Raw genomic sequence first — 22324 nt, forward strand, 5'->3', positions numbered from 1 at the left:
ATGTAAACATCAAGAATACTTTTAACATGTAGGTGAGGCTGGCCAAATAGCCTGTCTTATGTAAGCCCACCATGAGCTATGAGTAATTCTCAAAGGATGCATTTCTTTCTTCTAAGTACATACCAGCACACTTGACCTATAATCTGCCTGAATATTTGAAACCTCAGGGTTAAAAATTCCCTAAGAGTCTAACAGTAGCAATTTCATCAGCACAGAAATTTCAACTGTAAAATTCTATTTGCAACCTAGTAGTCTATAAGATGATACTTTCCATAATTTGGGTCTATCAGCCTCATACATTTTTCACTACTCCTTTAACTGTTAAACAGTAACCACTAGTCAGTGCAAGCTGAGCATGGATCTCTAAATATCAGCGCTGATCTCCCTGACTTTATAAATATAATGCTGAAGAAAATTAATGCAATTCTGTGCTGTTTCTATTGGTCTAAAATGTATATGTTTATATATATAAAATATATAAGTATGTGATAATGAGCAAATTATAAACAGAATGTGTGCTTTCTGAAATTCCTTTCAACACAGTTATTGTAAGAACTACTTATTACAGCAGTAAGAGGCTAGGAAGTTCTCACTTTCACTCTGTCTCCTTTTGCTATTAAATGCATTTTCTGAAGAGTTATTTAAATATACGTCTTGTTTTCCAGCCTGAGATGTTTGAGGGCTAGATTTTTAGTGGCATTCAAGCTGAAAAAAGTGAAATTTCGGTTCTGAAATCAGTTGTCTGGTGTTGCCTGTATTTGTAGGACACTTTTACACATCCCTCACCAGGCCACACATCTCCATGTGTACAATGATGATGCCACCACTTCCCTGTCTTAGAGGCATGTAGTGAACATATATTAGTTGGCACCTGAGGCAACCAGAAATTGCGCTAAAAGGAAAACTGAAAAGGAGGTATAGAGAACCTTACTCTCAGCTTCAATGGCATTGTATGCAGTGAATAAAGCATATGTTTATATAATAAAGTAATCCCATGGATAAATAAATGTTAAAGAGATTGGGCTCATTTTCAGTCTTAAATCAGGAAGGCAATACCACATGTATGTGAAATTTGCAATTGAAGTTGCATGTTAAGTTTATAGAATTAAATAGTATGGATGACTTTTTTCCTTTCTTTTAAGTAGATGTTTTTTTCTGGTTTTCACCAAAATGCCTTATAAAATGGATTAAGGAGACTTGTCTCTTTATTTTAGGTAGAAAAATAAAAACATGTCTCAAATTTTAAGTAGTACAGGTTACACGATGGTTGGTGAATACAGGCTTGCAGCACCCTACTATGACTTACTTGTGTGTGTTGTGGCTTGATGTTGGACAAGTATGTGTGTATGAGTATTAGACTTCTAGAATCTGCACATGGTTCCATGGGCAGCACTTAAATCCTTCTGTAAAGATGAAATAATCATATGAAAGTTGTGTAACTGTTCTAACTATTGATATATTGCCTCATTTTACAACACGATTTTACATATGTTTATATACATGAAATAAGATCAATGTGGAAGAAAATGTCCCACCCCTGAGAACTGTGATGTGCAGAATACTCTGCTAAGATTTTGGCATAACAATAGCTTTCCTACTATTGGAAGCATGATACACTGATAAGTTAGAGAAGCTCTTTAAGCTCATACATAATTTACACATTCTGGTTTCACTGATGACTTCATAGGTTAATTTAAGCAAAACCAGGTGTCGCTTCAAAATTGCAATTTAAACTATTTTTGTGAAATTGCACCATTCTGACTTCACTATGTGACACTTACATCATAATAATAGTATTTCCTCATCAGTAAGTATGGGTAAACAGCTGTGAAATACATAAATGTTTTACTGTTTTAAAAAAATGCATACAGAGATACAACACGTGTTCCATGTAAATGCATCTGTATGATTCAACATTCTACCACAATTCAGTGTCTTTAAGGGAAAACCTCCCTCAGGTCTTCAGTAGGTTAGATATTCTCTCCACCCTTCTTGGTATTTGTGGAACCGCTCTGCATAAACAGCAAAATAGTACTCTCACTGGCTTGTCCTTAACTTATGCATTGTGTTCCTTGTAAGTTCTGCCTACATATGGATGGATGGATATTAAAGCTGAACAGTGGTAACTTTTATAAATAGAAAGTTTGGGAAATTTGGAGGTAAGGGAGAGATGTTAAGGCTGTACTCTTGACTACACAGGGTATAGCCAGCAGAATAAGTTGGGTAAAAAGAGAATGAACAGTTAGAAGGCTAACAAGCAGAAATAACTGAAAAATCACAACACTGTCTATTAGGAGGGAACGTGGAATCAAACTCACTTCAGTCACTCATGGACACTGACACTGATGTCTTGCTCCTGAGGTTGTACATAATGAAACACAAATAAGGCAATGGGGTAGTGTATAAATGTCAGGGACTTGTTTTCTCAAATGCAAGATATTTGCATGTGTGTCCAGAGCCTTTGCTCCCCCTCAAGAAGCAGGGGAGATTTTTCAGGGACATTCTAAAACATTTTAAAAAAAACTTCTGTGCAGTCAGCATCAAGGTCAGACAACACCGTGGCTTTTTTGACAACAAAACCCAAACAATTTTAGTGAAGCATCCTTTTCCTTTCTCATTTAAGAGCATTACCCGTACTGCTATTTGAAAGGCATGACAATTCATAAGAGCTGTTTAAAGTTAGCATTTGATTCCAGTGGGACATGGAAATGAGGCTAAACTCCAAATATAAATTGACCTAACTGCATTAGTGTTAATCTAGTTAACTCTATCAAATCAAGCAGCCCATTCACTTTGCTTTAAAAAAAGTAGTAGTGACAAATTCTGAACAAAAATGACTTTAACAAATGAACACAGTTTATTTAGCAATTATGAAAGTCTATGGTGTTTGAAATCCTTGGGAGACAGAACAACTCCATATTAAACACAAACTACTTCTCTCAATATACTAATAATGCTGCAGGCATTTTAACAATACCCTTTTTAAGCTGTCTTTGAGTTTGTTTGTGTATCCATAAAGGGCTCACAGCGGAGGAGGCCAGTAAATCAGCACCCCCAAAAAAGTACCGTGTTTTTCTCTTTGGACTCTGAAAAGATTTTATGGCCCTGAGATCACCAATAATTGAATGTCTGCTTGACTGTGACAAAGGCTGACTATGCTTTTATAGGAACTAATTTAAATGTTATGTTCACCCAAAAATGAATGATCATCTCTCTACGCATTAAAGTATGGAGGCCAAGACTGATAAACAGCAGTGTGGGGAAAAATGTTGGAAAAACGGACTGGTGATCTGGCAAAGCAAATTAAAATGAGTTCAAAACGTGTTATAGCTAGGGGAAAACACAGACTGAGACAAATGCATCTCAACTGCTGTGATGAAAGAGAATTGGCTCCAAAACCAAAGATTTCTTAAGAAGAAAAAGAGAAGAGGCTTTCCAGAAAATTCTGTAGGGGAAAACCTCTATGACATGTTTGAAAAATGGTAATTTATTTGGATATAGAAACCAATTGAACTCATGCAATTAAACATTAAAAGTACCTTAGCCAAGCTAACTCCAGAATTGCTGTGCTACAGGTCTTGGATACCACGAATTGGTTCTGACTGTTGCAAGTAGTTAAGTCTGGTTTTACTCACAGCAGATGTGAAAGTACTCTTCTCTGTCAGTGCCATTACCCATGCCAGTAGGAATAAACAAATGCTGACAAAAAAAAAAAAACAAAACACTGCAAGAAGTTGTTCCTTTCATTGCCAGTGAAACTGAGATTCAGAATCAGTGACATCCTTATTTCTATCGTCATTTTTCCTTTCTTCAGAAAAATAAAGGAAAAAAAGATCCTGGATTTATGCAGTGCTGAGAGAGATTTTTAATGGTGATTCAGCATGCAGAGAGGGCAATGTTTATTTATAACTTAATTCCATGATGTTCTGTCTTTTGTCACTGTTTACAGTTTGTTTGACTTCCTTAGTGCTTTTCAGTTGCTTCCTTTCGGGAAACGGAGTGTTAAGTGAATACACTTAGTAAGGTAATATTAAATTAATTTTTATTCCCTGTTCTTCTTGGAAATGGTAAACACTTTGAGTGTTACATCTTAGACTTGGTTTCTCATTTAAGGGAGTCATGTATGCTGGGAGGGGGAAATGGTGTCTATCTCAATTTATTTTCTGAAGAAGTAACGCTCTTCCAACTTAAGACTTGTGATACTACCTTAGGGCAGGGTAAAGTTTGTCGTCTTGATTATGAAAGGAGCCTAGATAGTTACCTTGGGCAAAATGCTTAGTTTCAGGTGAGTGAGATCAGGTGGGATTGAGTCTCATTTCCAGTGTATAAAGGCCTAATTTAGATCTCCTTGAAAGTCTAACGTGGACAATAGCCGTTGTATTTAGCTGGTAATAATTAAGCATCAATGGCGCTAATACTGTGTGTCCATCTGTGCCCACCTGAACTCCTGTATGGCTGTAAGTCTGTGTGCAAATATGCTGGCTTCATTATCAGAGCATGCAGTTCCTGCAGTAGTGCATGCAGCAGCTTCCTTCAGTGGAAAATTGCTTGTGGTGGGCTGTGAAGTCATTACTGCTTCATTACAGCTGAGATGAGCATTGTGTAGAACGGCTTTCTGTCCTAGATGTACGTCTCTGTCTCAATAAGGCTTTTTGGCTTTTGTTCCCTTATCCCTCAAGTGAAAGCCTTTAGAGTCCAGATGCACTTTTAGGTACTGAAGAATCTGAGTAAGTTAAGTGGGAGTTAAAAAAGGCTTGTGGTCCTAAATCCTGTGCTGGGTTTCTTGGGGTTGGAGTTGTCTCGCCCGAAACCTGAAGCATGGGTGTGAAATTTCAAGCATGAGATTCTTGAAGAGCTTGAAGTTCTGTTTCGGAAGTGCTTCACTCTGAAGATGCCAGGCCACCTGAATGCTAATATTTTGCTTATTTCACACCCAGACTTGCAGCTGAAGCACTTGTCTCCCTACCTATCAGAAGTGCAGTCAACTAAGCCTTGTTAACAAGTCTCCTGCAGGATTTAGCTCCCTAAGGAGCACACTAGTGTAGTCATGGTGAGGTTTGGAACCCAGCTGTAGTGAAGAGTCAGTCCTCAAAGAAATGTGTCTGAGTCCTAAAAGTGTTTGAACTAAATTGTCTTAAGTCCTCAGTGTTTTCTGCGTAATGGGTTGGGCACATTCCTGTTCAGTGTGCTCGTTAGGCTGCTTCCTCCATGCAATTAACTTCTCTCATCCCTTATACAAGAGACCTAGGACTGATTAGTGGTATAACTCAAGGATAAAATTTAAGCTTTTTAGCATCATATCTATTTGTGGTTCTGATCTACCGGTAATACCTTTAAAACAAATAAACAAAACCAAAAAAAGATTAAAAGAATTATCCACTAATAAACTTAATTGAATAGAATTGGTTCTGAGCTGTTCTGTCAGACATCTCAAACCACGTTGCAGTCTCAATTTAGTTGGGTTGGTACCTTTTTCTGGAACATCCTGAACTGTGTAAGGGGAATGATGCATATTTCTCATTACCAACTGTTGATCAGAGTTTTTAAAATTGCTTTAAACATGGTAAATGGCTGTAGCTCAAGATAGGATGTTTGTTGCCTGAGGAGTGCACATAGAGAATCTTTGTAGTGGTAAAAAAGACAAGGAAGACAAAAGCGATTCATAAAACCTGCTGACAGAGATCCCAGGTTTCAAACGTACGTGTGATTTTTATGTTACACACTTACATAGGACAGAAATTATTGGAATTACTGTGAATTCCTCTGACTTCATCTGAAGAGGCTGTGTCAGTAAGAGAATTTATCAGCAAAGAGCTCCTGGGGGGCCTGTTAATACAATTATGAATGTCTTTCAAAATGATCTCAGTACTTGTGCCTGTATGTGCTCCTTCAATACTTTAAGCGACAGCCATACAGATAAAAGAAAACACAAGTCTGTGTTGTAGACAGCAGAGTGTTTGTCAGAATCTGCCAAAAATTAATGAAGAAAACCGACTTGACTAGAGCAAGTTTTGCTGTAATAAATTACTTCAAACAATACACTGTTTACCTTAATCTCTGTCTTAAACTGAGATTAAGAGAACTGAAGAACGGGTTACTTGGCCTTCCCAGAATAGACAAAAAATTTTGCTCAGTTTTATGTTTCTTTGGCAGGGTGGTGATGAGGAAAACAGCAGAACTCCCTTTTCTCTCTGCAGTGACAGGGAGCAAGAAAGAAATTGTATCCCTCTGATCAGGAAGGAAAAAGGCTCTTCCAGATAACTTCTTTTCAGTTATCTTCTTTCTTAGCTTGGAAGCATTAAGTCTTCTGAATGATTTCTCTGCTTGTCAAAGGTGCTGAAGAAGCAAGCAAGGCTTAAAAAGAGGGTAAAGAAACAAGAGCGCAATAGAAGAAAGAAGTCTGAGAGCTCATTTCTGACTGGAGGGAGAAGATTGTAGTAGGAGCATATAAACAGGACAGAAGGAGGAAATGGTGTGGAGATCCAATGATAAGGCTAATCAGAAATAGGTATATAGAGAAATGTTTATAGCAATAATGGTGACGATAAGAATGGCAACAAAAAGAAGCTATGGAGATCACCAGCTACTGTTGCAATAGGCAGCTAGATTGGCTTTCACTCTTCGAAGCCCCATTGGTTTGCCCAAAGGCAGTAGAACTGAATACTTGAAAACTGACAAAATATCAAAGGTTAAGCTGTGTTAACTAATGAAATACCTGTAAGATTATACAAATGCCGCAAAATAAGGAGTCACAGAAATAAAAAAAAAAAAAGTAGAAGGAATGTTGGAATTTAATTACATGTCAGTGTGTAGCTATAGCTGTCTAGACATGGTAAATAAAATACAGCTTGATGTACTACTGCCTTGTTCAGAAATGTTTGACTGAGCGGGTTTGTACACACACACCTCACCTCGTGCAGAGCTGTTGGGAGTGCTTTAAAGCATCAGAGAATGCATTGGATCTGAGATTAAATACAGTTGGGTCATCTTATTTTTAATTTCATTGCCATGTTTTAATTTCTCCCAAAGCTTGTGAAAAAAGAACAGAGTGTGAGGTGTGCAAGTGTACTCTAACAAAGTTTCTGGAAAAAGCAAAGATGCATTGCCCTACGTGAAGATAGGCGCTGTATATCGAAGCCAAAAATGTAATTACCCAGCAGCTGTGCCTTGCCTTTTTGAATCCATATTGTTTTCAGACTTGTTTGTGCTTGTGACTGTTACAGAAAGAATAAGCTCATATTCTGCCTAGTTTTCAGATGGGTGAGGTTTGAATGCAGAAGGTTTTACTCCTGTGCTCAGAGCAGAGTAAGGGCTGAATTCAGTCCTGCTAAGGTCTTGTAAGAAATGCTCCACGTTTGCTTCATGGGGATGACATCCATATCAACAGATCAGAAAGAGATTTGGGAGATCTGTGCCCCTTTGGCATAGCCTACAGACTGGTTTTGAGTGTAAAATATCAGTAGTGCACTGTTGGGGAGACAAATAAGTTACACCAACAGAAGCATTTTAGGTAAGCTGTATTAAGTAAGTTTTCTGTGTTCCCCAACGCTCATCAGACCTCAGCTGTAGTATTGTGTAATTTTGGACAGCATATTTGAAGAAAGATGAGGACCAAGTGAGTGCTGTCAAAAACAAAACAAGAAAGAATGGTCTGTAACATACAGGCTGTTAGGCTGAAAAAGTTTAGATGGCTTTGGTCTGGAGAAAACGAGACTGGGGGACGTTCATGGTAGCGGTCTTCAGGTATGTTAGAAACTGATCCACAGAGGAATAAGATTTTGTCGGTTTGCTGTAGATAAGGCAGGGCAATAATGCACTTGAATTGCAACAGGGGAAATGGGGTTAGGCGTTAGGAATACTTTAATAACAAGAGAGGCTGAAGGACTGGAATATGTTCCTTAGGGAAGTTGTGGAATCTGCATAATAGAGGGTTTTGAGAATAAGCTGGACACACTTTTTGTGTAACACTGTTTCATCCTGTGTTGGGAAAAAGAAAAGAGGGGAGATGAGGTGATCTCTCGCTCTTTCACTCCTTTCTATGCCTAAAAAGGATTGTATTCCTTAAAATGTGTAATCTGAAATTTAGGGAAGATCTGCCTCTGGTCTGTATGTGAATCTAGTGTGTCTTTCTCTCTCTTTCTTATTTTATCTTCTTTTGCTTTTTCCTCTCCCCTCCCCCCCATCAGCTCTGAGAATTAGTAAATATTCTAGTTGCTGATATACCTAACATGTATGACAGCCAAGTTTCAACTTGTTCTGATCTTTGGGAACTGGGGTTTTGGTTGCTTTTTTTCCCCCCCCATTTGTTTTAAATTGATGACTAAGTGGTAATAAAACAGAGCTTCCTCGTATATTGTCAAAAGTGTAAAAAGGTCATTAAACAATAGTTCTAAAAGCTTAAATATTTTACTTGTGTTGTTGATTTTTATACAATGCCAGCTTTCCTTTTGGCTGAACAAGCATATTTAGTAGTAAGGACTGAACCAGGTGGACTGGTGAAATAACTGGGAGACACCTGGTTTAGGAAATAAGTAATTTCCTTCTGCTGCTTTCCTTTTTTTCTGTCAGCATTTAATTAAGAAAAAAGAAAGGGAGACGGTCATCTGAGAATTTAATATGTTGGATCTGCTGTTTAAAAGCTTATTGGCTTTAATTTGAGAAGATAGATTTTTATTCCAAAGTTCTCCTTGTGCATAGTGTTTATCATTTGAAAACAAGAAATTGTCTGAGATAATCTATTGTCTTTGGGAAGGGAATATAACCTTAAGATAGAATCTTCAGGTCTGATGACACTGTGTACATACACATCTGAAAACATACTGGATTCAGTGCAGAAGTAGGGCATAATGAAGAGAGTAGTCTTTCTTAGAGGTACTAATGGAAAGCCTACAGTTTGCTTAGTTCTGTTTCTTCAGGAGATTTGCCTCAAGATATTTGTCATGAGTGAAGGTATTATAGAAAACACAAACCTCTCTAAAAGTAGAGTCAGAAAGAAGTTTTGTGCAAGGATTATGAGATGTATGAGTAAGCTGTACCAGCTGAGTCCACAGTATAAGCCACTGCTTGTGATTTTTATTGTGAATCCTTTTGACTACATCACTGTGAAGCACAAAAACATCATACACACAATAACATAATAATTTTTTTCAACACGTTAAAATATTTTTCTCTCTTTGCCCCACTTGACCTATCAGACAGTACAGTGCAGTCATCTTTTTAACCGAATACCAGTTCGGCTTTCACTAGTTTTGCTAGTCCATTGTCTTCCTGCAAAACGGGGACATGCCACAAATCTTCTGAGATCCGCTACAGCTATTGAATACTGTCTAGTTAAATCTTTGCAGAATGCTGGAGCTCTGAGGGCAGCTATAAAGCCAAGAAAAAAATGTGTTTATAGAAATTCTTCTAGAAAGAAATGAAGGCTGAGAGTAGCATTACAGACAAAAGAACCCAGGAGGCAGAGGAGGAATCCTTCCCCTTATACGACTCTGCCCAGGCATTGCTGCATGAGCTGTTGTGACCACCCGGGCCTAAAACCTACCCCCTGCTTTGTCTTAACTCATTCAGTTTTTCTGCTAATGCAGAAAAAAAGTGTTAGTTTGTCATGATGGACAGTAGGGGCAGAAGCGATTCTATGAAGAAATCCTTTTGCTTATATTTTCCATTTCTCCTACAGTTGTTGCTAAATCATAAATTTATCACAGCAGGAGCTTGTCGTGTTCATAATATTATATCATAGTGACTTACAGAGATGGAAAGAAAATCACATGCACACAGTGCCAGTTTTCAACTAAAAAATCATCACTTTACCCAGGCATCTTTCTTTTTTAAATTTGACTCGAGAGTTTCACAGATTTTGAAAATTATGGGTATGTTCTTCCACTGATCTCCTTTGACAAATACATCTGAGAGTTCTTACGTATGAGTGAGCCTAGAGTATGAGGCAGGATAGTTGGCTGAGGCTACTCATTGTGAATTTGCTGCCTAGCTAAAGGATGAAGCTTTAGCCTGTATTAGTAATCTTGATTGTCCTGTCTTTATTAATACAGCAATCTGTGCTTATCACTAGTTCTGCCATTTTTTCAGTAGCTTAGCTATTTATTTAGTGTGTGTATGTTCTGGTTTTGTTGTCTTTCATTAGGCTTATTTATTTATCTGGTCTCACACTCTTATTTCTTCAGTCTGGTGCTATACTTAAGAGCAGAGTGAGGTGTTTCATTTCCACATGTTTAAAATTGGTTTTGAAGAGTTTATGATACTTCTCTGTCTATATATTTATATAAAAATAATTCCAGGTATGTTGCAGTGCTGTAGCACCATCTTTTTTTTCCGGAAATGAATTTGAGGTAATCTAAGTTGCAGGTCTTGTCATGTCTATGTCACAGTGGCATTATCAGTAAAGCTTCTGGAGTTTAAAGAGGAAAATAATATGTATGCTACCTTAAAAACGCACTGTCCTTTTTTTAATATGAACTAGTCCAAAACCAAAAAAGGTCAAGACTGTAGTAGTAATGGGCTTTTTCTAGCTTGAAATGGTGGCTTTTAACATTAATACTGCCAAGCCAGCTAAGAGATACGGAATGATACAGTTTCTGATTTGGAATTAAATCATCCCTTCTTTGGAGAAGAGGGGAAAAAAAACCAACCAACCCTGAAATCCAGCAAACTATAGAGAGGGGTAGGGGAGAGGATTCAAGGAAGTCCAAGACACTAATCTTGCAGTTTCTGCCAAAAGCTTCCTTTCAGGAGAAACCTTTGTGGTCTGTTTTCAGTTTAATTCTGCATGGATTATGCTTGCTGTTAAGGCACTTAAACCTTAGGATTGTGAGGATAGTACTGTCTACTTAAGTACAGCTACAGAGAAAGATGAAGATAATGTCTCTGCCTTGAATCACTTTCTCATATGCTGGTCAATTTTCAGCTTGGAAGCCGTCATTATTTTTGTATCCTTCCTAAATGTCTCCAGAAGAATTGAGAAAGTTAAAAGCTGTGTGGCCTACTGGGCAAGGAGAAGAACATAAAAGAAGAATAAAAACCTGGAAAAGATGGAGAAAATCTTCCCATGTCAGAAGAATATGAATCTGCCTTATTTCTGGCTCTTTGCAACCAGGAATATCTGTGAGAATGGAGTTTGTTTTATAGCAAAAGCATTGCTGAATAATGATTTGAATATTTGTAGGGGCTATGTCATACATCATGTTATTTTTCAGACTACTTACTTCCCTGAAAAGCTTCATTTAAATGTTTTTTCGTGGATACTCTTTACCTCTGTAGATGCTGGCCTGTGGTCTTGAAGGTACTGTTCAACTGCTGTTCCTATCTTGTTACTCCCAAACTTACATGCTAATTCAGTCTCATACTAAGGCATCTTTTCTACCAAAAAAATTATGCTACACCATTTTTCTGGTAAAATTGAACTATGTAATAGAAACTATTTAAAAAATAGGGGGTTTTTTGTTGTTTTTGTTATAAACATTGTGCCTAAATTTTGATACACCTCAGCACTCAACAACACAGTACAGAATACTCTGAAAGAGAATTAAATCATAGTTTAGTTCCATGTATACTGGCAAAGCCAAAATTTTATTTTTTTTTTTAAGCTAAGCTGGAAAATTTGTGTGGGTCCCCCAATACTGGTTTTTACAGTGTAGGCAAGACTGACTTTTGTGACTCAACTAACAGTGTTTTTTTAATTAGATCACATCCTTAAGGAAAAATGTTACTAAAACATCTGAAAATATAAAATGTATTGGGCTTTTCGAGGAAAAGGTGTATATAAAACTATGCAAATAAAATAACAAAGGTGGCAGTATTGCTTGGGAAGCCGTGTCTAATAGAAGGGAAGCTTAGAAGTTCTAGCTTCAGTAGTTCACAAGCCACTTATGTCTGTTCTTTGGGAAAGGTGTATTAATAATTTTCATAAAAAATGCTTGGCATCCAAGAATCTAGGGTGTCTTCTGCATCAACTAAAATCACAATACTAGCCTTTAATTGAAAAAAATTATTCCTGTGTCTGTCTGTGCTGTGCTTTTTCTAACTATTGTTTAGGGAGTATAAGGTGGGAGCATCTGTACTACAGCTGCTGTTCAAACAGAGCAATGACTTTACTGTAGACAAAACAGTTGGCACAATCATTTACTTTATTTGTTTATGAAGGGCCAGAAATAAGGCGGCTTTATATTCTTTTGAAGTGGGAAGATTTCCTTTATTTTCTTGAGATTTTCAAAAATATGTTTGTCCACAGGGTATTTCATAAACTAGGTTAAACAACTGTCCAGCAACTTTTTTTTATTTTATGACATGAGGAAGAAGGAGATTCTTCTTTCTGTACATCATTTCTTGGGATTGTTAGGTTTGATATGAAAGTATTTAGTAATAGTTTCCACAAAGATGCCTTGATATATTTACTTGAACTTGTTGGATTTATTAGTAAGTGTGTAGAGGACAAACTGTTTTCTTTTTAAATAATTGCAAATGGAATCTATTCTTTTCCCCTGATTTTCCTAATGACTAGTTTTGATATCTTTTTTTGTCTTCAGCTGTTAGATATAGGATTAAATACATCTGTTTTTAAACCAAATTCTGTAACAAGAAGTTCTTTTAATTAGCTTAATTCAAAGTTAGCGTTTGCTCAGTGTTCATTACATTAAATTTTTTAAAATGCCTGTAAGGAAGTATATAGAAAAAGAGAATCTAGCCATTTTCTGTCTTTGATCTGAGAACCAGTACTTTCAAGCATTGATACTTACCCTTTTCTCTGAGCTATTTATTGCTTAAACAAAGACTGACAGCAAAGCTCAGTCTATAATATGTAAATCCTTGTGGAAAAATAGTGCCAAAAAACTGTGAAAAAACTGGGTCCAGGCAGCTGCGTCACAAGGTTTGACCACTTTGGGCTGGGGTGCCAGGAGATTTGAGACAGATGTTTTCAGACATGCCGCATGCCTAAAACATTTCCAGGGGTCGAGCTACAAATAGTGACTTAATAAATGCAGAAACAGGAAAAGTATGCAGGAGGACACAAGAGTTTATTCACCCCTAGGTGCACAGCCAGCCTCTTTACATTACATCTGCCTGTCAGGGTTGGCTATTTAAGCTGTCATGCCCTTGGTATTGCTCTTTGTCTGCCTGTGAATAAAGTGCAGCATTGTGATTACTAATCCTACTCCAGTGACTTGACTTTAAATGTGGTTTTGGAGCGGATCCCGGAGTTCTGTTTGCTAAGCTTCCTACTCCTGTTTCAGAGACACCACTGGAGATCTATGAGAGAGAGCACTGCAGACTGCCCTCCTCCTGTAGACCTGTCGCCTTTTTCTCCCCCCACCCCGCCTTTTTTTTCCCAAAACTTTTTGAAGGAAATCAATGGATACCAAAGTGATCTGTTTATTTTTCTTTTTTTCTTTGCCTCCACTGACAGTGGGAAATCACACTGGTCGCATCAAAGTGGTCTTTACACCCAGCATCTGTAAAGTGACTTGTACCAAAGGCAACTGTCAGAACAACTGTGAGAAGGGAAATACCACCACCCTCATCAGTGAAAACGGCCATGCTGCTGACACTCTGACAGCCACTAACTTCAGAGTAGGTAAGTACCCTGAAACTGTATTTGTCCTTAGCTGTCCTCTTTTGACTAAGAGGGAGGAGATGTTTTGTTATTAATACCAGTTGTGCATCTGTTACTCTTTGTTTGGAGGGCTGTGCTGAGTAGGAACCATTGTATGTTAGACAAGCTTTCTGGTATCCTTCGGAAATGTTCCCAAAAGTTTTTGTGTCATACGAAAAAACTCCCATATTTTTCATCTGAATTTTCAGCTGCGAGGCTGTAATGTGCTAAGCTGAAGCTTTTGGTAAATTTCATCCCTCAGAGTTTGTGTAGATAAACAGAGAAAATGTCAGATTCCACAAAATGTTCTGTTTCCTCTTTTTGCTTGTTGTATAGGTATCAAATGCTCATAAAATATAGCTAACACCGTGAATCTGTCTAAAAAATTTTTTCAGGAGTTCCTTAAGACTACAAAGTTTTTAAAAAATACATCAGCTTAAAACTTCTTCTTGCTGCTGAGAGTAATTAAGTTTTCTTGTTTGTAATTTTTAGAAAAAAATACTGTTATGTCCAATTGAAGTTATTGAAGCCAGTCATTTATTTGTTAAAGTCTATTCTTTCTGCTTGCTCCATAAGAGTATCAGCAGTATGCCAGTCTAAACCCTACAACTGCTTGACTGTGTTGAAACAAATCCTGAAAGCTGGCTAGAATAATGATTAGCATATTTTAACTGTACACTATGTGATGTTGTTAGGAATTTGTGTGCAAGTATTAGTCTTCTAAGCTGAGAAATATGGATATATGGATGCATACCCAAGCACTTTTAAATTTGTTGTTTCACATTAAGATATCTTTAACTGCTCTTGGAAAGTATTTTGTCGCTATTTTGAAAATATCATAGTATTATTTTCTGTAAAAAATTTTAATTTTGCCAATTTTTACTGAAAGAATGCTATATATGAACATTGTAATTTTAGTCTCTATCTAGTATAAACATGAAGTCAGGCAGTGCTGAGGCTGGCCAATACTGCCCTTTTTAAAATGCACTATACTTCAGCCTCTGAGGGGGGAAAAAAGCTATTCCAAATCATTCTTCTTTTGATCCAGACAGACAATACAAAAAGCAGTTCCCTCTCTTAACAGTCCTACTAAACTATCAAACTGTGTGTGAAAGCTGTTGAAATTAGTAACACATTCCTTGTTAATATGCACGTTTATAAAAATAAATGTTTTGGACTAATGATAAAAGAAGTGTTTTAAAAGAGCAATAGAGCACACTGGGTTTGTTTATGGTTGTTCTGAGGCATTAAAAAAGAAAAAGGCTGTGTAAAGGAATAGTAGATTAAATACTTTCAACTTGTGTTTACTGTCAATACAGATTTTTACCAATGTTTTGGCAAGAATTACAGCTAAGTAAGTTTTTTGTTTGATTTTCTGACTACTGTGAAAGGGTAGGGTTATTCTCCCCCCTTTCATTTGACCTGATTTTTTTTACTGAAATTATGAAATGCTGAGAACAGGCAGTCGTGTAATTTGTCTGCTATGTAAATCTGTGCTGTAACATGACCTTCTCTCAAATACTTGAAAACTTGGAGAGTGGAAATTGACCTGTGAAGACGTGTTCCACACCTTCCTTCCTGGCCTCAAGCCATGTAGCTCATGATGCACTGTGTACAATAGGCTGCTAGAAATATTCTACAAAAGCAGCCTATAATAGTATTTGATAGAAAGATAAGGGAGTGTTATGTTTAAAAATTGTATAAAACCAAGTTGCTACACATGTATAGAGATTTTTAACCTGCCTGTAGCTATTACCTTTAAAAGACCAAAAGCATTCACCACAGCTCAAAGTATTGTCATTTTTACAGAAGAGGAATAAGGAAGAGGTCTAAACTGTGCGTTTGTGTCTTTCTGGTTAAAAATAAAAATGCTGAGTGAACTTAACTTCTTAATAGCCGGAGAGGAGAGATCCTACACCTGTAGACTGAGTTCTTTCACTTACCACAGATTTTCAGGAGCTTTTGAATCAGGGTTTAAAATATGTACTGCTGAAATACTTCTTATATCTGTCCTCTGACTAGTGCCTCCCATTACCTTAGGCTTGTCTTGATAGAGATGCCTCCTGATACATAAAGCAGAAGTAATTTGGTCTTCTGAGATCATTTATTTTTGTTATATTTTTGACATCTGTATTATGTTTTACTTGTGTGTTTTGCTTTTAAAAGCAAAGTTGTTTACTGTTTATCCAAAATGTGTGGAAATTCTTATTCTGATCATTTGATACTTCACGAGTGCAACCATGAAACAGAATGTCATGTCAGAAAATACGTACTTAAAGCAATGAACAGCATTTTTTCAATGTGGCTTTTTTAAAGTATTTGTTCTTCCTAAAAGATAAATTCACATGCCCTATTTGGAAAACAGACTCCTATTACTAATAATAGAAACCTACTATGAGTGGGGAAATTAGGAAACTGCTCTAGGGTTGTTAGATCTAAATGCATTTCTGTAGCAAGAGCAGCATTCTAGTAAAAAAGATTTAATTTAGATTCTCTGATTGACAGATTGCAGTTAGCATCACTCCGCTTTGTTCTTAATAATCCATTATTTCTAACAATGAACCAGAGTAAAATTCTGTGTTTGTTTTTAAGTTTGTACTGAATTTCTAAACATTTTTTCTTTACAGAGAGAATAATTGCAGTGCCTGTACTAAAGCTGCTCAATTTTTTCCATAGGTTATTTCAGATTCTTAAAATTTGCTCAGTTTGTCATTTCAGCTGAAACTTGGTACCAGTGAGTCCAGGCAAGGAACAAACCTTCTTTCCTTAAAATTTTATAAGTTATGGATAAGTCATTAAAAACAAAAACCCACAACAAGAAACAGATTGGGGGAAATGTAACTTTTCAGGTAGCTGAAATTTTGGCTGCTGTCATGAAGAGCTCTAGCATTTCAATTGAATGTGATGAAAGCTTGGTATTTAAAAGGAAGGATCTCCTTGATTGCCAGTCTGCTTCAGTGAAATTTTGGGGTTTTTTTGCAGTGTCATTTTGTGAATAGGGTATGTTGCACAGTTAAACTAACCAACCTCCAATATTTCATTGGCTTGGAGAATGAAAGCATTTAATCTGAGTGGAAACTTCTGCTGAATAGATGATTCTCATTATTCTATTGGATTGATGCATGTGCAGTTTGTATGGTATTTCAGTCCTGATATATCTGTAGAGGCTTGTAAAACAGAGTCAATATATGTGCATAGGGAAGGATGTATATAGTATAACATATGAGGTTTCTGTCTCCTTCACTGTTAAACTTACATAGTGATGTGTCCTGTTTCTCCTCAAAATTATTCCACATTCCAGAATACCTATTTTTTAAATTAATCTTCTCTCTGTAAAGAGTGGGAGGACAGTGACTAACTTGTAACTGTAAATTGAAGCAGTAAAGAATTAGGAAATGCCTAAACTAATGTTCTTCAAGCTCTTCAAGTTTTTTCCCTATTGGGCATATGTGTTTAATTATAGATTTACATTCTATTTTTTCCACAGGATCCCTGCCTCATTCATTGCACAGGAATGACAGAACTTAGTAAAGGAAGCAGTCATTTAATATTAGGTTTATATTCACTGTTCATTTGCAGCCCTGGGTCTCATTTAAAGCAGTTCATTCAAACTGTTATAAATGAGAAGTTAAAAAGAGTTGCATGCTGTTCAGTGGAAGTGCATATCTTTCTGTAGGAAACTTCTGCCTGAGCACTTGGCAGTATCTGTGTCAAACAGGGAAATAGAATCATAGAATGGTTTGGTTTGGAAGGGACCTTAAAGATCATCTAGCTCCAGCCCCTCTGCCATGGGCAGCCATGGGCAGGGACACCTTCCACCAGCCCAGGCTGCTCCAAGCCCCATCCAGCCTGGCCTTGAACGCTGCCAGGGATGGAGCAGCCACAGCTTCTCTGGGCAGCCTGTTCCAGTGTCTCACCAACATCATGATGAAGTAGTTCTTCCTTATATTTAATCTAAATCTACCCTCTTTCAGTTTAAAGCCATTCCCACTTGTTCTATCGCTACAGGCCCTTGTTAAAAGTCCCTCTCAAGCTTTCTGGTAGGCCCCCATTAGGTATTGGAAGGCTGCTAGGGTGTCCCCAGAGCCTTCTCTTCTCAAGGCTGAGCAACCCCAGCTCTCTGTCTGTCTTCACAGAGAGATGCCTCAGCCCTCTGATCATCTTTGTGGCCTTCCTCTGGACTCGCTGCAACAGATCCATGCCTGGCTTATGTTGGGGGCCCTGGAGCTGAACACAGTATTCCACGTGGGGTCTCACAAGAGTGGAGCAGAGATAATCACCTCTCGACCTTGCTGGCCATGCTTCTTTTAATGCAGCCCGGGATATGGTTGGCTTTCTGGGCTGCAAGCGCATGTTGCCGAGTCATGTTGAGCTTCTCATCCACCAGCACCCCCAAGTCGTCCTCCTCAGGGCTGCTTTCAATTCATTCTCCTCCCAGTCTGTATTTGTGCTTGGGATTGCCCTGACCCAGGTGCAGGACCTTGCACTTGGCCTTGTTGATCTTCATGGGTTTGTATGGTCCACTTCTCAAGGCTGTCAAGGTCCCTGTAGATGGCATCTATTTCCTTCAACGTGCTGACCACACGACACAGCTTGGTGTAGTCTGCAAACTTTCTGACAGTGCACTCAATCCAAGTGTCCGTAATGCTGGCAAAGATGTTAAATAGTGCTGGTCCCAATACTGACCCCCCATTCTGCAGATGAAGATGAAGGAGAGTTTGAGAATCTTTTCCCAAGACCATAGGAGACGATTGTGTTAGGAGTGGTGATAGAATTGTAGCTTTGCTACTCCCTTTATTTCACTCTTCGATGTTCATCAGTATCTTAACATTCCTTTCTCCTTTTCTTCTGATCCCTTTTCATACAGCCTGCCCAGTTGTCTTGCCTCCTGGCTTTGCTGTGCACAGCCATAGTTTACTTAGGCCATTACTGGGGATGAGGGAATATTTTGTTGTGTGCTTTTCCTTGGAAGAAGGGCAGAGTTTTAGGAACCATTTATTTATTGTTTCATTCAATTTGAGTGAAAGTTAGTGTTTCTCCTACAGCTTCACTGGTCTTTGTAAGGAATTGTTGTGAGGTTGAGAATGATGTCAGATGTGTCTGCTGTGGCCTGCAGTCCATGTGAGCCAATCTTCCTTGTTACTTGTGAGACTAAGAATAAGAATGCTTATCCATTCTCCTTTCTTCTCTTCTCATCTATTCCCTCTGGTCCTATATTAACATGTTAATAAGGATTTGCCAGACATCACTTGGTAACATGATGTCATGGTGTCCAAAGTGAAAAATGTATCTGGTCATTCAAATTTTGAAGGACCAGATACATTTATGGAATCATAAATTTTAAAACTTTCAGCATGGATCACAATGATCTGCATATCCTTTTACCCTGTTGCAGTAGTGCTCAAATTATTTTGCCTAATGAATTTTGGCACTTTCCTTGTTGGAATTTTGTATCAAAATTTTTTCCTGTTTTACTGTGTTGACTGTGTACAAAATGTTTTTGGATAATTGAGGTTGTCCAGAAGTTTCTAATTATGTATAGACAGAAACTTCCAAGAAGCAGCATAAACATTTTGCTCAAATTGTATTTGGTCTTCCTTTGAAAGTAAGGAAAGAAAATTTGACCAGTACATTTTAAAACAATAGGTTATTCAAAGGGAATTTAGTAAAAAGACTCTCTATGTAATTATTATACTAATAGAATTTGCTATCAAGGAAAAGGTCTAGAAAGCATATTTAGAACTGTGAAAATATAAAGCAGTTACTTTACAAAAAGTATATAAAATGTGTGAATTTTATTCCAAGATACATGATCATGAATTTCTGTCAATGCTGTAGAAGCTAGCATTGTTTTTTATTCAAGCACTTCTGTTTTTATCAAAGAATTGAGTTGGTTAAAAATGGCAATGACCTCTAAGCAAGCCAGCACATTTTTATCTGTAGTTTGTGTATGACAGAAAACCTGAGATGAATGAATAGTATTTTCTTGCTCCCATTTGCTATGTAATAAAGTTGTTGTTTCTTTGCTCTGTGTGATACATACTATGTGTATCCTACTACATTTAAGAGGTACTGTAAGACTATGATGTTTGAAGAAGATTTTTCAATATCATTTGGTATGAAAAGGAATTTACTGTATGTAATATTGGAGCACAAATTTGATGGCATATAAAGGCATATAAAAGACCAACAGCTTGTAGAAGTGTTCGTGTAGATTTGTGAGAATTTATGGACTCCTCTGGCAGCTTGTGATGCGTAAACTGTTGAGTTTTCAACCTGTTGTATTTTGTTCCTTGTTTTGTTGTACCGAGTCTAGTAAGATGCTAGGATGGCAACATGTTAGGAGAGATATTTTCTTACTACTTGGTGAATGGTGTCAGCCTGGGTAGATGACCTATCATGTCTGATCTATGTAAATTGTGCCCCAGCGAAACACTGTTCCTGTGGTTTTGACTGAGACTTAGCAGATGTACATGTAGGTTCTCGAATGGAGGATTTGAAATGATTACAAATGTCATGCGAAGACTTATGAGTTCCTTTTGATAACATAACTGAGGAGAATTGATTATTTTTTTTGTAAATGCTTTGGTTTTCAACCTGATTATGTTCCATCAGACAGCCTAATTGATGAGGAGTTTATTTCTGGAATAACTGCTTAGCTCAAAGACAGCATATGATAATGTATAGTCTTTTTTTAGTAGTGTATTCTCTGTGGGTAAGAGTGAAGTGTTACTTTGAAATATCCTGTGTTTTGCACTTGAACTTGCCATAGTACCATCCTTTTCTGAAGTAGTTACAGTGTAAAAACCTTGCTATTCCCCCAGTATTATCAACTCAGTCCTTTGTCTCTGTGGTGGCTACCTTGTAGCCTTATTTGGTAAAAGTTTTATTTTTATGATTCCTGCAGCAATTCTAACTTCTGCCTTGTCAGGCTTTATTGTTTTATGTTTTTTATTTTTTTTGCTGCCAGATTAAATATTTTTTCTTTTAACAAGCACTGGCAGACGCTTGAAAATATCAGAATTCTCGGACAACTTGGTTAAGAGATTAACTTTTTAAACTTTCTGCAACAGTAGTCAAGGAAGTTGGTCATTCAGAGTGTGTGTGTCTGTCTCAGGAAAGGATCAGGACTTTAGAATTTATTCACTGCTTTAGCTGGTAATTTGAAATTTAATCTCTATAAATGATGACCATGCTTGAAATATGTATTCATGCAGCAACATTGTAACAGCTGTAGCAAAATGAGGGCCAAGTATTTTTCCTCAGACACTGAACTGAGTGGCTAAAATAGAAAGCAGGACAAATATTGGTGGAACTAATTTATGAATTGTTTACATCCTCTGCCTTTATAGAAGATACTAGGAAAAAGGTGTTTCCCAGCCTGAAGAGCCAATGCAAAACAATGTGGGAGGAACCACTTACTGTGAGCATCGATTTACCCTTTATTTCTTTTTTCCAGTCTCTCTTTGTTCTCTGAAGAAAATGTGAGCAGGCAAGAGAATGGATTAATTTTCTTACAATCCCGGTAGTATAGTATAGGCTTTCCTAATCTGAACCACTAATAGATTAAAATACCCTGTAATGTAAATGTGCCACTCAGTAGTCTGATCAGTACTCAGGGTTTTAATACTTTTTCAATTATTGGCCACCTATACTCAAATTACAAAGGAAAATTACATATTAACTATTTTGTTGTTGGTTTTGATATCCACATCTGTTCAGAAGGAATGCTTTCTTTCCTCCATGTATTTATCAGTACTTGTCATCAACAAATAGTTCTGGTTTCCACCATACAGCTTAATGTATCTGCGAGCATTTCTTAAAATAATTATTCAAATTTGACATCTTTCCCTCTGATTCTAATGGAGGCCAGATGCTAATTTAAAGAAAATAGATTCTTCAGCCACATGATTTTAATGAGGTTGAACTTAGACAAGCCTGTAAGCAACTCATTTCCACTCCCTTGCTCACCTTAAGGGCTTCAGACCATCCTGCAAAGCAGCAGTCCATCTGCTCTCAAAGCACTCACCAAACTGTATATTCTAGAGAACCCAGTTCTTGGATGTGCAGTCATAGGAAAAACCACAAATGGAAATGATACAAAATCCACACCTGCAGCCATTCAAAAACACATGGAGTATGCTTCCCTCAAAGTTAAAGCAAAACAGAACACAGTTAAAATGCATAATGCTTTATTTTACTGTATATGGTTTTAATTTATAGGGATTAGTTTATGTACATCTGACTTGAAGTACTGTAAAAAGAGAACTAAGAATGCATTTATTTGAATGATTACATTGTTGCATATTCAAATAAACACACTACCTTGTACAGCTATAATTTTGTTATTGCTAAACCAAATGTCTTTGCACATACCTCACTGAAGATCAAGTATATGCCAAGTTTGGCTTAAAAAAGAAGAAAGTTGCCTTTGAATTATGCAAGCACAGAGGAGTCTGACAAATTTCTTTACTGGTTAAAATATGGCATTTATCATGAATAGATTTCTTAGCAGATGGGGTTGTATTTAATGTGTCCTTTTGGACATAACACAATCAGAAGGAAGTGAGGAGCTATCACTGCTCTACCGATTGCAGTCTTCTGCCATTCAGCCTCTCTACTGTCTATTCTGCTTTTGTTTATTCTGCTCCAGATAATTCCCCTGTCTCTGCACAGTGTAGCCTATATATAGATATAACTTTCACCTATCCATTCCACCTA

At 37.3% G+C, this 22324-nt stretch overlaps 1 protein-coding gene across 11 annotated transcripts in view; it reads left to right on the forward strand.

Annotated features, from left to right (window-relative positions):
* The window catches only part of LTBP1 (latent transforming growth factor beta binding protein 1), a 216759-nt gene that overhangs the window by 71615 nt on the left and 122820 nt on the right, over positions 1-22324 (forward strand). For 9 of the 11 annotated variants that reach the window (XM_055726094.1, XM_055726086.1, XM_055726088.1 and 6 more), the window contains one exon: positions 13418-13585. In XM_055726094.1, the coding sequence (XP_055582069.1) occupies positions 13418-13585 (168 nt within the window). Of the gene's footprint in view, positions 1-13138; positions 13586-22324 lie in introns of those variants that run through there. The other 2 variants (XM_055726095.1, XM_027805267.2) reach the window with 2 other exon arrangements.

The sequence above is a fragment of the Falco cherrug genome, chromosome 13 (assembly GCF_023634085.1).
Source record: "Falco cherrug isolate bFalChe1 chromosome 13, bFalChe1.pri, whole genome shotgun sequence".
Classification (NCBI taxonomy): Eukaryota; Metazoa; Chordata; class Aves; order Falconiformes; family Falconidae; genus Falco; species Falco cherrug.